At 48.4% G+C, this 13,411-nt stretch overlaps 1 protein-coding gene across 3 annotated transcripts in view; it reads right to left on the reverse strand.

The window, feature by feature from the left end:
- Window positions 1-13,411, reverse strand: part of LOC120541719 (contactin-4-like) — a 429,737-nt gene that overhangs the window by 193,976 nt on the left and 222,350 nt on the right. For all 3 annotated transcript variants that reach the window (XM_039773606.1, XM_039773607.1, XM_039773605.1), the window contains exon 3: window positions 3,806-3,929. In XM_039773606.1, coding sequence (XP_039629540.1) covers window positions 3,806-3,929 — 124 coding nt within the window. The remainder of the gene's footprint in view (window positions 1-3,805; window positions 3,930-13,411) is intronic.

Genomic DNA, 13,411 nt, shown 5'->3' on the forward strand with positions numbered 1-13,411 from the left:
GCGGCTGACTCACCAGTGCAGATCTTCAGACTGCCAAGTACTCAACAGATGCCGTCATTATTCATCCTTGCCTTGTTCCCATACTTGCAGACTGGTTTAGGATTTTGTGTGATTAGACGCTGGCAGAGTCTGGCAGCAGGTGGCACACTGCTGTACCGATGCCACCTCACTAGGCCGGGTGGCTGTCCGTGTGGACTGTCAGGTCTGGTGACTCCTGTCACCACTTGGCACAAAGTCAGGTGGATGAGCTGGGTTCAAGTGGCAACCCTTCGACAGCGGGCATCTGCCTTGTAAGGTTGGCTCGCACCTCAGAGTGCAGACCTGGAAAGCTCACATAAGCAAGCAAACTGTCAGCTCCATGAGGCAGGTGGGAGGAAGACACAGCACAGCAAACAGGCCTAAAATTAGGTAGAGGACGTGCGAGCACGGAGCAGCGCGCCCGCGTGTGCCACAGAAGGAAAGCCTCAGCTTTGAGACACGTCCAGATGACAAACAAAGGGCCGAGGTCTTATGCTGCCAGGCGCTAATGGTGTGCTGCGATTTCAGATGGATCAGACTTAATTTAAGAACAGCCATGTGGGCAGGAATTATTTATCATTACGCTAAGTCGAAAATCAATGAGAAGAACGCATCACTAACGGCTTCACATTTAACGGCTGACTTTTTAATCAGCCCCTCGCCATCCATCACCGTGCCCCCGTGTCTCGCGCTGGGCCTCCTGGCACGCACACAACTCTGCCATATTTCGCTTTGAGTCAGAGGTCTGCTGCTATCCTGTCACCTTCTGTTCGCGGCTCTCACTTGCGAGGCTACAAAGTATGACTGTGTACATTTAAGGAGATTTTGTGTCCAAGTCGCTGGCCCACTCCCAGCGCCAAATGTGCATCTGTGCCCCACATAAGGCGAGTGGAAAGCAAATTAAGGAAAACAACTGAAAGAAGGACATGGTGGCGCGTTCAGGCCAATAAATGACGTTACCATCCGCCGTGAGCCAAGTCTTTAAAGAGGCAGTCGCCACCGGAGCACTGGAAACTGCAAGACACCCGAGAAATAACGAGCAGGTCTGGGCACAGAAGGGCAAACAGAAAATACAGCAAAAGAGGGCCTGCCTAGAGGGCAACAAACCCCAGGAAACACAAGAGTGGGAAAGAAAAGGCGATCCTTACAAAGTACAACTCAGCAGCAATCCGCTACTGGATCAGTTCTGTTCTCAGCCCTTTACGGAGGGAGGGAGGGGCCAGTGGCCGTGATGTCACACATAAACGACACAGGAAATAATTACAAAACGGTACGCAAAGTCAAACTTCACAACGGACAACACAACATACACGGAGATACTAAACCAAACAGGACGTCAGCACTGCCGTCATACCGGTATCGGGCCGTTTTCCGCATTATTTCCCGGTTTTATGTTTTTGTCGCTCGGAGGATCAGTGGTGTGTAGTGGAGCCACGTTGGTTGGCGAGGAGGAATGCTGGGACGGCAACACACAAAAGGGTGGAAAAGGAATCCTGTCATCGGATTGGCTGGCCCCGTGCTGACTCAGCTGTGGAATGGCCAATAGGGGGAGGCGGCTTGATGGCCTATTATGGGATGTCATCTCCTGTTGAATTCTGCTCTGTTCGACCACCACTGCACGCCCAACCTACCTGAAAGGGGTCTCCCTTTGAACTGACTTTCCCAAGCTGTCTTCCATTTTTCCCTACTAGGGTTTTTTTTTTTTTGGGAGTCTTTCCTTGTCTTCTTAGAGAGTCAACAGGGCCCACTAAAGCCCATTGCGGCACTTCTTGGGTGACTTTGGGCTACACAAAAATAAATGGTATTGGATTGTATAAGATAAGAGTGTCAGGCCTCCCCACAAAGCAGGCCAGGACCTTCACTAACCAAACCCACCCAGGTAAAGCCTCAACCCGGGCAGCCAGCTCCAAAATCCCAAAAGCAGGCTTCGGCCTGCACAGGCCCAAAATAGGACCCTGGCTTTAAACGTTTAAGAAATATGAAGGGAAAAAACAAAACCAACCCACAAGAGAGAGAACTCAAAGAATCTGGCTTGAGAGACGCACTTAAAATAAAATCTTATAAAGAGAGAAATGTTTCATAGCAATTCAAGAAGAAGCAGAAATGGGAAAAGGTGAAATAAAAATAAGACCTAAAAAGGCCTCAACAGCAAACAAATCTGAGAGCCAAACAATCAAAGGGCAGAAACAGAAGCCATGAGGACAAGGGTCCGAGGAGGAGGAGGAGGGCGGTCCTTCAGCAGTGATGTCACGGTGGCCCCGCCTCCTACAGTTCCACCCACTCAATTCACAAGGCATCATTACATAGAAACAAGGAACACATGACAAATAATAATTACAAAAAAAAAAATGAAATAAGCTGCCACCTCGAGGTCAGCACCATGCCAAGCGGTGTTCTGGCCTACAGTGTGGCCGTCACCAGAGTGACACAAACACGCAAAGTGACATCTCAGTGAGAGGAAAGGAATAAACAAGAGACCACCAGGGGCTGCAAAATGTGGCCCATCGCTGTGAGGCTAACGGCCACAGCACTGGGGGCTCATGAGGCAAATTCACCGAGGTGAAGACCCCCGTTCTGGCCACTGCACGGTCTCGTCCCTCGCAGAGCGGCTGGCTTATTGTGCTTATTGCGGTTCTCGCCAACGAGCCCACCCGTATTCCTTGGCATCAGGACGTTTGCTGTTTCTCTGGCGCACTTACTTTACTCGCTGACCTTGCAGATTCACGAAACCCGAAGAGAGCAGCACGACTCTCAGTTGAGATCATTTTACAGGCCGAAAAAAGACAACGGAAAAGAAAATAAGAGCACGTGGCAGGCCTTTGAACAGCCGCTGGTTAATTATGAGAACAAGGAGGATAAAAAACACTTGGGAAGAAAGGTGCTCCTTAACATTTACAAGCCAAGACTCGGATAAGAAGCAGGAATATTATGGGCACCGGGCAGAGCCCTGCTGCTGGAGCTGGTTGGGTGCCACACCCTCAGCGGGTCCACTTAGGACCACCAGTTGACATAACACGAGGGGGGCACTGACACGTTCACAAAGTGAGGGAGCCTCTTAACTGGATCACGTCAGAGTCACTGATAAAGAGGTCCTCCTCCTCCTCCTCTTCCTCTTCCTCCAATGCCTGACTCCGCTTGCTGTTTGTTGTGTTAAGCACCGCCCCAGAGGTCACATGACGCCGTTGTCTGTTCCTGATGGTCGGCAGTGTTTGTAACGTTTGAAATAAGGCACCAGAAGAAGAGACGCCAGCCTGAATACCAACTCAAATGCTCGTTTTGTGCGGCTGTGCCTCAGTTAGCCGGAGGTTACGCGGCTCCGCTCCTCCAAGGATATTATGGAACAAGGCCTCTGTAGGCTGGGGTCTGGCTGTCTGGGGTGAGGCCATATCTGGGCAGGGTGACGAAGGTCCTGACTTGTTCTGTGGAGCTTTTATCAAGCTTCAGCCGGAGTATCCCTGGCCGCTCGGAGCTTTTAGCAGGTCGACATCTCGAGACCATCGGTTTGGGTGGGGACACGGCACACAGAAGGAGGAGGAGGAGGAGGAGGAGGATTAATAACTTGACTTCTTGTGATGTTTTGGACCCAAGTCTCAAAATAAAGTCTTCCCAGTTTGGGCCTTTGCTTTGTTGCTCTGAGTGGGCTTCATGTCCCCGTCCCTTATATTTACACCATTATTGCCAACCTTGGGCAGAGAGACATATAACAAAGAGCAGCAAGGAACAGGAGGAGAAACTTGTGAAAGCTGAACCCGGGCAGTGCCCACGGCGTGCCAGAGCAGGCTGGTACCTGTAGTTTGGAGGGGGGCTCCCTTTGGCTTCGCAGTTCAACACCACCTTGTTCTCTTTATCCCCTGAAAGCACCACGCTGCTCGGCTCCTGTGTGAAGACGGGTCCATGAAGAGCGCTGTTATCTGTGAGGAGAGAGGGAAAGGGGATTCGATTACAAATGCAGACAGACTGCAAATTAAGCAATTAGTCCAAAGAAAGCAGGCGGCACAGAGTGGTAAACCATTAGATGGGCAAACCACAGGCAGGCAACACACGTCAATTCACTTAATGCACGACAATCACAACAGCGGCCGCAATGTTACAGGGGGATTGGGAGGCCTTCGGTTCTTCACTCGTTTCTGTACGAGAAGTCAAGCAATGCGGCTCTCGTGTGTTTCTCTCTCGCCTGTTCCTTCATTAAAATGAAGAAAAAAAAAAAAAGAAAACGACGGAAAAATCTTTGAAAAGAGCTTCTGTTTTGCCAGATATGAAAGCAATTAGAGGGCCTCTTAGCATATTTCCTATTTCCTGCCTGCATTTGTGCATCTTATCTTAAGAGGCTTCATAAGTACGTCAAAAAGCCTGCATTAATCCGGCAGAATCTTGTGTTCAGCCACTGCCACCCTCGCCCGCTCCGAAGGATGGAAGAAAGGAAGGAAAGAAGGAAGGAAAGGAGGAAGGAAGGAAGGAAGGGGTCTCCCTGCATGAGTTAGCAAAGCACTCGGAGCCATGAAGGCTAAATGACAGCTTTGGTACCCATTGGGCTTGTGGCCGCCCATGTGACCTAACGTGATTTATGCTTTACACACCCCATTACCCCAGCCAAACGGGCACCGCTTCCACCTCCGTGCCAACCGCCAGCCCCAGATGTTTCCAAGGGTCCTGTGTGCGTACTCGCTGCCTTTGAGGTGGGCTTCCCTCTCAGTAAAGGAGGAACTCTGGGACTTTGTCACTGTGCGTAGATTTAAAAGAGAGAGAGTGGAAGAAATCGGAAGAAATCAGGAGAGTCCGGGACGGGAAGTGCAGAGAACAGCAGGGGGTCTCGAGTAAGCCTTTAAAAGCTCCAGGAACCTGAAAACAAAGACCACCCCAGTTAGGATTATTATTACTATTGTCACTGTTGTAGAAGAACAATCCAGTGCCTTTGGATGGATGGATGGATGGATGGATGGACGGATTAAAAGGCAAAAGTCTACGTGACCATCATCATCAAGCCCTTCCATGAGAACCCTAAATCCAAAGAGGACTGTTTCATTTATGTTAGGCAGAATACCAGAGGGGACTGGGGGGTCTCTTGGTCTGGAATCCCTACAGATTTTATTTTTTCTCCAGTCGTCTGGAGTTTTTTTGTTTTTTCTGTCCCCCCTGGCCATTGAACCTTACTCTTATTCGATGTTAATTAATGTTGACTTATTTTATTTTCTTATTGTGTCTTTTATTTTTCTATTCTTTATTATGTAAAGCACTTTGAGCTACTGTTTGTATGAAAATGTGCGACAGAAATAAATGTTGTTGTTGTTTCACAGATCTCTTTACCATATAGTGCCTTTCACAGATCTACTTTACCATATAGTGCCTTTCACAGATCTACTTCATCATATAGTGCCTTTCACAGATGTCTATCTTTCTATGATATAGTGCCTTTCACAGATCTACTTTACCATATAGTGCCTTTCACAGATCTCTCTCTTTCCATTATATAGCGCCTTACACAGATCTACTTTATGTCATTATGCAGTTAAATGACCACCTCAATAAACCTGCTATTCTTGATACTTTTCAGTCAGGCTTCAGAACAAATCACAGCACAGAAACTGCACTCGTTAAAGTAGTAAATGACTTGGGTGAATGCAGACAGAGGCCATTTATCTGTTCTCATCCTCTTAGATCTGAGTGCTGCATTTGACACCATTGATCACAATATTCTTAGAAATCGCCTTAGTCGATGGGTGGGCCTCTCTGGCAGGGTCTTAAATTGGTTTGAATCCTACCTGGCAGGGAGAAAATTCTTTGTGAGTTGTGGTAATCAAATCTCAAAGACACATGATATCCGATATGGTGTTCCACAAGGCTCTATCCTGGGTCCGCTGTTCTTCTCAATCTACATGCTTCCGTTAGGTCAGATTATCTCAGGGCACAACGTGAGCTACCACAGCTATGCTGATGACACACAGCTGTACTTATCAATAGCACCTGATGACCCGACTCTTTCGATACACTAACACAATGTCTTACTGGTATTTCTGAATGGATGAATAGTAATTTTCTCAAACTAAATAAAGAGAAAACTGAAATTTTGGTAATTGGCAATAATGGATTCAGCGAGGTTATCAGAAATAAACTTAATGCACTAGGATTAAAAGTTAAGACGGAAGTAAAAAAATTAGGGGTAACCGTTGACTGTAATCTGAATTTTAAATCACATATTCATCAGACCACTAGGACAGCATTTTTTCACTTAAGAAACATAAGTAAAGTTAGACCTCTTATATCATTGAAAGATGCTGAGAAATTAATTCACGCTTTTGTTTTCAGTCGACTAGATTACTGTAACGCACTCCTCTCAGGACTACCCAAAAAAGACATAAATCACTTGCAACGAGTGCAGAATGCAGCTGCTAGAATCCTAACTAGGAAAAGAAAATCCGAACACATTTCTCCAGTTTTGATGTCACTACACTGGTCACCTGTGTCATTCAGGATTGACTTTAAAATTCAGCTTATGGTTTATAAAGCCTTAAATAATCTGCGCCATCTTATATATCGGAATGCCTGACACGTTATATTCCAAATCGTAACCTCAGATCTTCAAATGAGGGTCTCCTTAGAATTCCAAGAGCTAAACTTAAAAGAAGTGGTGAGGCGGCCTTCTGCTGTTATGCACCTAAAATCTGGAATAGCCTGCCAATAGGAATTCACCAGGCTGATACAGTAGAGCACTTTAAAACACTGCTGAAAACACATTACTTTAACATGGCCTTTTATAACTTCACTTTAACTTAATCCTGATACTCTGTATGTTCAATTCTTCATAATAACTATTCATGGTGGCTCTAAAATCCATACTGACCCCAACTCTCTCTTCTGTTTCTTTTTCCGGTTTCTTTGTGGTGGCGCACCACCACCTACTCAAAGCATCATGATGCACCAACATTGATGGACTGAAAGCCAGAAGTCTACGTGACCATCATCATCAGGTCCTTCCATGAAAACCCTAAATACAAAGAGGACTGTTTGACTTATGTTAGGTAGAATGCCCAGAGGGGACTGGTCAGGTGGTCTCCTGGTCTGGAACCCTACAGATTTTATTTTTTCTCCAGCCTTTGGAGTTTTTTGTTTTTCTGTCCACCCTGGCCATCGGACCTTACTCTTATTCTATGTTAATTAATGTTGACTTATGTTTATTTTTTATTATGTCTTCTATTTTTCTATTCATTTTGTAAAGCACTTTGAGTTACATTTTTTTGTATGAATATGTGCTATATAAATAAATGTTGATTGATTGATTGACTGATACTTTATTATATAGTGCCTTTCACAGATCTCTCTCTTTCCATTATATAGCGCCTTACACAGATCTACTTTATCATATAGTGCCTTCCTTTCCTGTGTGTCGATGTATCTAACGATCACACAGCGTCCACCACCCCTGCCCGTCTCATTAAGTTCAAACGCACGGCCCTTCCTTACCCTTCAGATTTGTCTTACGGAGTCCGCAGTGAGCTGATGAGTCGCCTCAACTGACTCGGCTATTAAAGAATCAGACTGTCAATCAAACTCATTACACTTTAAACAAAAAGCTGAGCAAATTGGGAGGGGACGGCAGGACGACCCCCAGAGATGCCCTCCTCTCCCCTCTTTTTAGGCTCCCATAAGCAACAAGAGTGAAGCCAAAGGAAAATAAAGTGAAGGGGCCTACCTTGAGAAAGTGAGGAGGACGATTCAAAGAACCACAAAGTCCAAGAAATCAGCCTGAACATCACTTGACACTTTTCATTCTTGGAAGTATTTGACAGGCGACTGGCGATGTTAGAATGGATTTATTCAAATTAGCAGCCGATCCAAGAAGAGACTTGCTGCTCAGTTAAAATAATCAAGCCAGTCTGTAAAATGACACTTTGTGAGAAGATTTGCTATGGATTTATTCAAATGAACATCACAACTCACCGCTTGGATCAAATAATCAAGGAGGACCACCACTGTGGATTTAGCTGCAAAAACCACAAGGTCACACTGAACCCCCTTAATTATTCTATATATCAATTATATAGTGCCAGTCTGTCTGCCAGTTTTATAGAGCCTTTCATGTCCACTCTGCCTTTCTATCTATCAATCAATCTGTTGAAGGTGGCAAATAAAGAAACAAAGAACTGATAGAAAACTTGGGGTGTCAGCTGCGTCAGTCACCCCGTTTAGTGCAAGCGTCCAGAAAACAGAAGAAACACGGGCGTGTGGGGGCGCGACGGAAAACAAGCGTAAAAGACGGCACTGCCACCTAAGCCTCAACAGCTTCTCTAGATGCTCAGCTCCATCAGGCAGGTCCTCCTCCTCCAGCTGAGACGCCAACTTCTGGGAGCCTCCGAGTGCAAAGGGCATGGCTTCATCGAGTGGTGTGGGGGGTGACCCTCACTGGGCAGTTTCTACGAGCTAAGGGATGATATGGTTAGCGCCGGTGCCCGCCCTTGTCCTGGAGGGTTACTGCATGCCCTCATCAGAGCCTGGAAGGTGATCCTCAGACGGCCATTATATAGCGTCTTTCATTGTAAACTCTATCATATAGCGCCTCCCTTATCTACTCTGCAATGCCCATCTGAAGATTACAGCCTGGTTAACGACAAACATCTCGTCGTCTGGTCGTCTTCCCTCCTCTCCCTCTGCGCATGGCCTGATCCTCGGGCAGTTCACAAGTCAGCCTGGTCCCAAACTCAAGAAGCAGGCCAAAAGCAGCTCAGCCCGTAACATTTAAAGGAGAATCCATAAACCAAGAACAAGGTTCTAAACAATGACATCTCTGGTGGACTGACACACGTGTGGCCCGTCTAGTAGGAAGAGCAGCGCACCAGGACGCTCCACAGACACAACCCCGACTCGGCGAGTCAGTCAAAGGACAAACTTCAAGCCCGTCACAAAGAGCGATGCGGCTTTACTGTATTGCAGGGCAGCCAAGAGTGCGGCTTTCGCTGATAACGAGAACTTCGAATTGAAGTTGGAACTTCTGACAGTAAAGTGGTCTTCTGAAGGTTGGCGTTTAAACTGAAAGCAGCCCCCAACCCCGGCCCGGCCTCGCTGGTTTTCTCTTTCTGTCCTCCACGTCCTCATCCCAATTCCCATTCGCTTTCTTCTTGAGCGCCTTTCAGGTTTGATCCTTCATTTGCTTTTCTGCACAGGTGTTCAAATAAAAATAAAAATAGAAAAATAAAACAAACCCGCCGCACTGCTGATTACATTTCCTCTCCTCTCCTCTCCACATCCCATAATGACAACGGCATCTCGCTGGCGTAGAATCAAAGATGGCTGTGCACGTTAACTGCATCAGGATGGGCAAACTGGGATTGAGTGGGTCCAGGAAACGGAGGCTGCAGCTCCAAAACCACAAACTGGGAACAAAGCGAGTCTCGCCAGAGGCTCGAGTGACAAGAAAGGGACGACTCGCTGACGCGCCACTCTCTGCCCAGTACGCTCCTCCTTTAACTGAACTGGAAGGGAGTCACGTCGTCATTCTAGAGTCTCTGCATCTCCTAGTATGTGGCGCTAGAGAACGTCACCCACAAAGGCTCCGCTATTGAAGTCTTCAGCTCGCTGTCCGAGATTACGGATTTAAACCTTGAGAAGCATCAGAGGTGGGCGCGTGGGGTCCGGTATTCCGGTTAGCTTCACAGTTGTTGTGTCAGCAGCCCGACGAGAGTCTGAGAGAAGATCAGGAGGAGAGGGACGTGCAGCAGCAGACACGACGTGGACAGAACAACGGAAATAGTGAAGCAAAGCAGAGAGAGCAGATCATCACTTGGGGGCTTTCTATCTGCACCTTCAGCGGCCCCTCCACATGTCACATGTCACACCGACAGAGGACAACAAGGGACTCAAAAGAGAGCAGCTACTGCCATGAAGACAAAACGGCGATCAAAGTATGAAGAGAAATGAAAATTAAAAAGCAGAATCAGGCGTCAGAAGAGAAGACGACACTCCGCCTCACCCAGAGACCACCCTCTCTGCGGGTATTCTGGTGAACGAGCACAGCTAGTCTGTGTGAGAGGGTCCAGGGTCTGGGCCTGGGATGCCCCCTAGTGTACACACACACACAAATTGCTGGTTGATGCCAATGAAAGTGAAATGGAGCGGACGGGGGTCCGGGGGTAGGGCTACGTTTTCATTCCTACTGTAATCCCCTGCACATTAGAGATGCCACTCAAGCCTTTTTGTTATCGACAAACCTGAGGATTTTTATTCGATTTCAAAAGGCCTGTGCTTCACTTCACAAGCACAAAGAGACGGGGAACAAAAGAAGGAACAAAAGGCGCCGCGGCTCCACTAGGCCCCGCCACGCGATGCTTTGTCCCTTTCCACTCTCTTCCATTTGGCCGCCACAAAGCACTCCGAATCGACGCCTCTGCCCCTTCGGCACACGGCCGCTCCGACGTCGCTTTTATTTCAGATGGGGCTGATGTTATTCATTCAGTGCAGCACAATACGAAACAACAGAAATCCTGAAGATACGTTACAACTGACCTGAGGGGGGCTTCATTCTGAGACGCGTCCGACTGCTCACTGCAGAGTGCCCCCTGCAGGTCCGCTGCGCTCACATCCATACGCACGTCTTGTCACGGCTCACTCCTGATCCTTGCCCATTTGAATGGCTCTTCCCAAAAGAGCAGGTCACGCTTCTCTCTCTCAAAGGACCCTGGCAAGTGAAGGGGCAAGATGGCAGCTTACGCCAGTCCAGACTTTGGGCGCTTTGTATGTCAAATTATTTACTATTTCGGTGTCCTTCTCGTGTAGCGCTCTCAGTTTCAGTGCTTTGTGGGTGGAACCTCGGGGGGTGTGGTCAGAGCGTGTCTGTCTGCTGGAGCTCCGCCCCCCGTTTCTACGGCCTTGGCAGAGCGCCGGGCGCTTCATCGACGTTGAGCGCTCATCTTTCTGTTGGGTTTTTTTGCCTTCTTTCCGACCGAGTTTGTTTGCCGGGGTTTCACTATTATTATTATTATTATTATTTTGTTTTTATATATGTGATTAATATTAAGACACGTCTTTGTTAGAATGTGTCTGAGCCCGATGTTTTCATGCTTTCCTCTCCTTCCTTTGGAATGTTTAGCAATGACAATTAAGGGCTGAAATGCCAGAATAGGCCTTAGACAAGCCGGGGGCTAGATTTGCATTTGGGACCTGAGGCTCCAGCATTTCAAAGACACTTCAGGCCTCATTTTTATTTTGATTTTTTAATCTCGTTACCTTCTGAAGCCTAGAAAGCGCAACGCTACCCTCAGAAGGACGGCCTGCTTCACCAAACTAGAAATGGAGAGGGTGTGACTGTGACGGGCAATTCTGAATATCGTGCCAGGCCGGCAAATGCAGCAGTTGGCGCCATTACAACCTGATCCATGACCTCAAACGCCTCCATTCAATCTTTTAGTCAGCTTAAGGTACACCAGGCTGACACACCCAAAAGGCACAACAGGGGCTGGCTGCCAGTCTCTTATGTCACTTCAGGCTTGAGGCAAAGCCACCAGGCCACTCAGCTTTGTTTGTTCTCGCTGCTCTACGAGGATGCAACACTTGTGACTTGGAAGTTACTTTGGAAGACAAAAACAGCCGTCTATCCATCCACCCATTCAGCACATCTCTGGGACGTGGAACATCACAGACCTGGGCCAAACTGGCATGAGCTGCCACCAAGTTCACCGCTCGGCGGGCTCTCTAGGGCACCAACCTGAATGACCACGTGAATGACCAAGTACTGGACGCGGGGGAGTGAGGAAACTATTATGGGGGCACCGCCTCGGACTCTGCCCCTCCACCCAGGACGAATAACCTGCTCGCCCCTTCAATAAAATGGCTGTGATATCAGCAATGCACTACAGTGGCACCATTGTCACCAACTTTTGGCCAGTCAAGCTGCCATTAAACGGGGGTCTCTCAGCTGGATCAGCGCCCCTTTCTCATGCATCACCTCATTCCTCGTAGAACAGGTGTGCCCGCTCCTCGCCTACTGACCTCGGCCTGACCTGCTGAGGTGGCCTTCTGCTCCACTCCACTCGGACCTCCTCCTCTTCCTCTTCCTCCACTCTCTAATGACTTTTCCCTTTGCGTTCCAAGTTCATTTTAAGGAGCCCCACGGCATTTCCAAACCGATGTATTTATTTTTCATTCTCACCTGCTCTGTGGTGTTTTATTTACTTGTGCTGAGAGTCACCTGGGATTCAATGACGCTGGCACGGACTGATGCAACTTCTGAAGGAGTCGCTGAAATTCCTGCTCTGGCAGTCAGACAAACAAAACGGCGACTGTGGGAGCGAGCGGAGCGGAGCGGAGAGCACCGGAGTGCTGAGCTGCTCATTAAAGCAGTGGCGGCGGCGTCTGAGCATTTAGTGACGACCGCGAGCCGCGACCGACAGAGACGCTCAGAGGTCATCGGGCCGCTGCTTTGGGCCCGTCCGGCTAACAGCAACACAACGGGACTTCATTCTCAGTGTGCCACCTGCCAAGCACAATTTCATTTTACCTTTAACATATTCACGCTGCCTCTGACAAAACGTCAAGGCTGACAAATTGTGATTTTTCTCAGGATGTGAGGCTGAAATGAGCCTGAGGTGAGCCTATTAAAAGCTAACAGAAAGGAAAGGCGACAGATGGATGTGCTCAGCGGAGATAAGGAAAGGCGCTATAGACAAGAGACCGGCAGGAAAGGGACCTTTCCTCATTTCACCCACATAGGAACAGCAGCTTAACATTTCGAGGAGTACGACGACGCTTGTCCAGGACCAAACGCTACATCTGACGTTTCACAGCTCTCCTGCCGACTACGCTACTGTCTTTTAGCTCCTAGAAGGGCCCCCCCCTTGAGTGCTTTCACAGTCCAAATGCCATCCGCCTTCAGCCTCATCTCCGCTTACGCACCGGCACATTTCAGAGGTCACTCCAAAGGGTGTGCTAAAAGTCACAGAGACGCGGGCCCCAGCATGAGCCCCCCGCCCCGCTCACCTTCTCACACGCATGACCTCAGCAGGGCGACCCTGTTCACTGTCCCCAGGCTGTGGCTCCACCTAGTGGCACTTGATATGTCGGCTCAGACGTCTACAGGCTGGCTCGGGTGAGGCTGCAGCACACTGCCCTCCGGTGGCCTGGAGAAGCACAACATCCTCCACGATCTGCTAACCCTGTTCTGCACTAGTGGAGCCCCCTGCTGGTTCTAAACGCCTCTCAATCATCCAAACATCCTTTAATGCTTCATCATGACAGCTGAACTAAGTCTGGCCTGTTTGTCATCGTCTTTGTTGCTTGTTGTGGCCACAACAGGGTGGCACAGTATTGTGACACAATAGTTTGGGCTGCTGCCATCCTGTCTGGTCCCCTTCTTTCTTCAAGCTGCACGGCACATTTGTCGACCAGCTGCCGGGCAAAGACGTGAGGC

Source organism: Polypterus senegalus, chromosome 12 (genome assembly GCF_016835505.1).
Source record: "Polypterus senegalus isolate Bchr_013 chromosome 12, ASM1683550v1, whole genome shotgun sequence".
Taxonomy (NCBI): Eukaryota; Metazoa; Chordata; class Cladistia; order Polypteriformes; family Polypteridae; genus Polypterus; species Polypterus senegalus.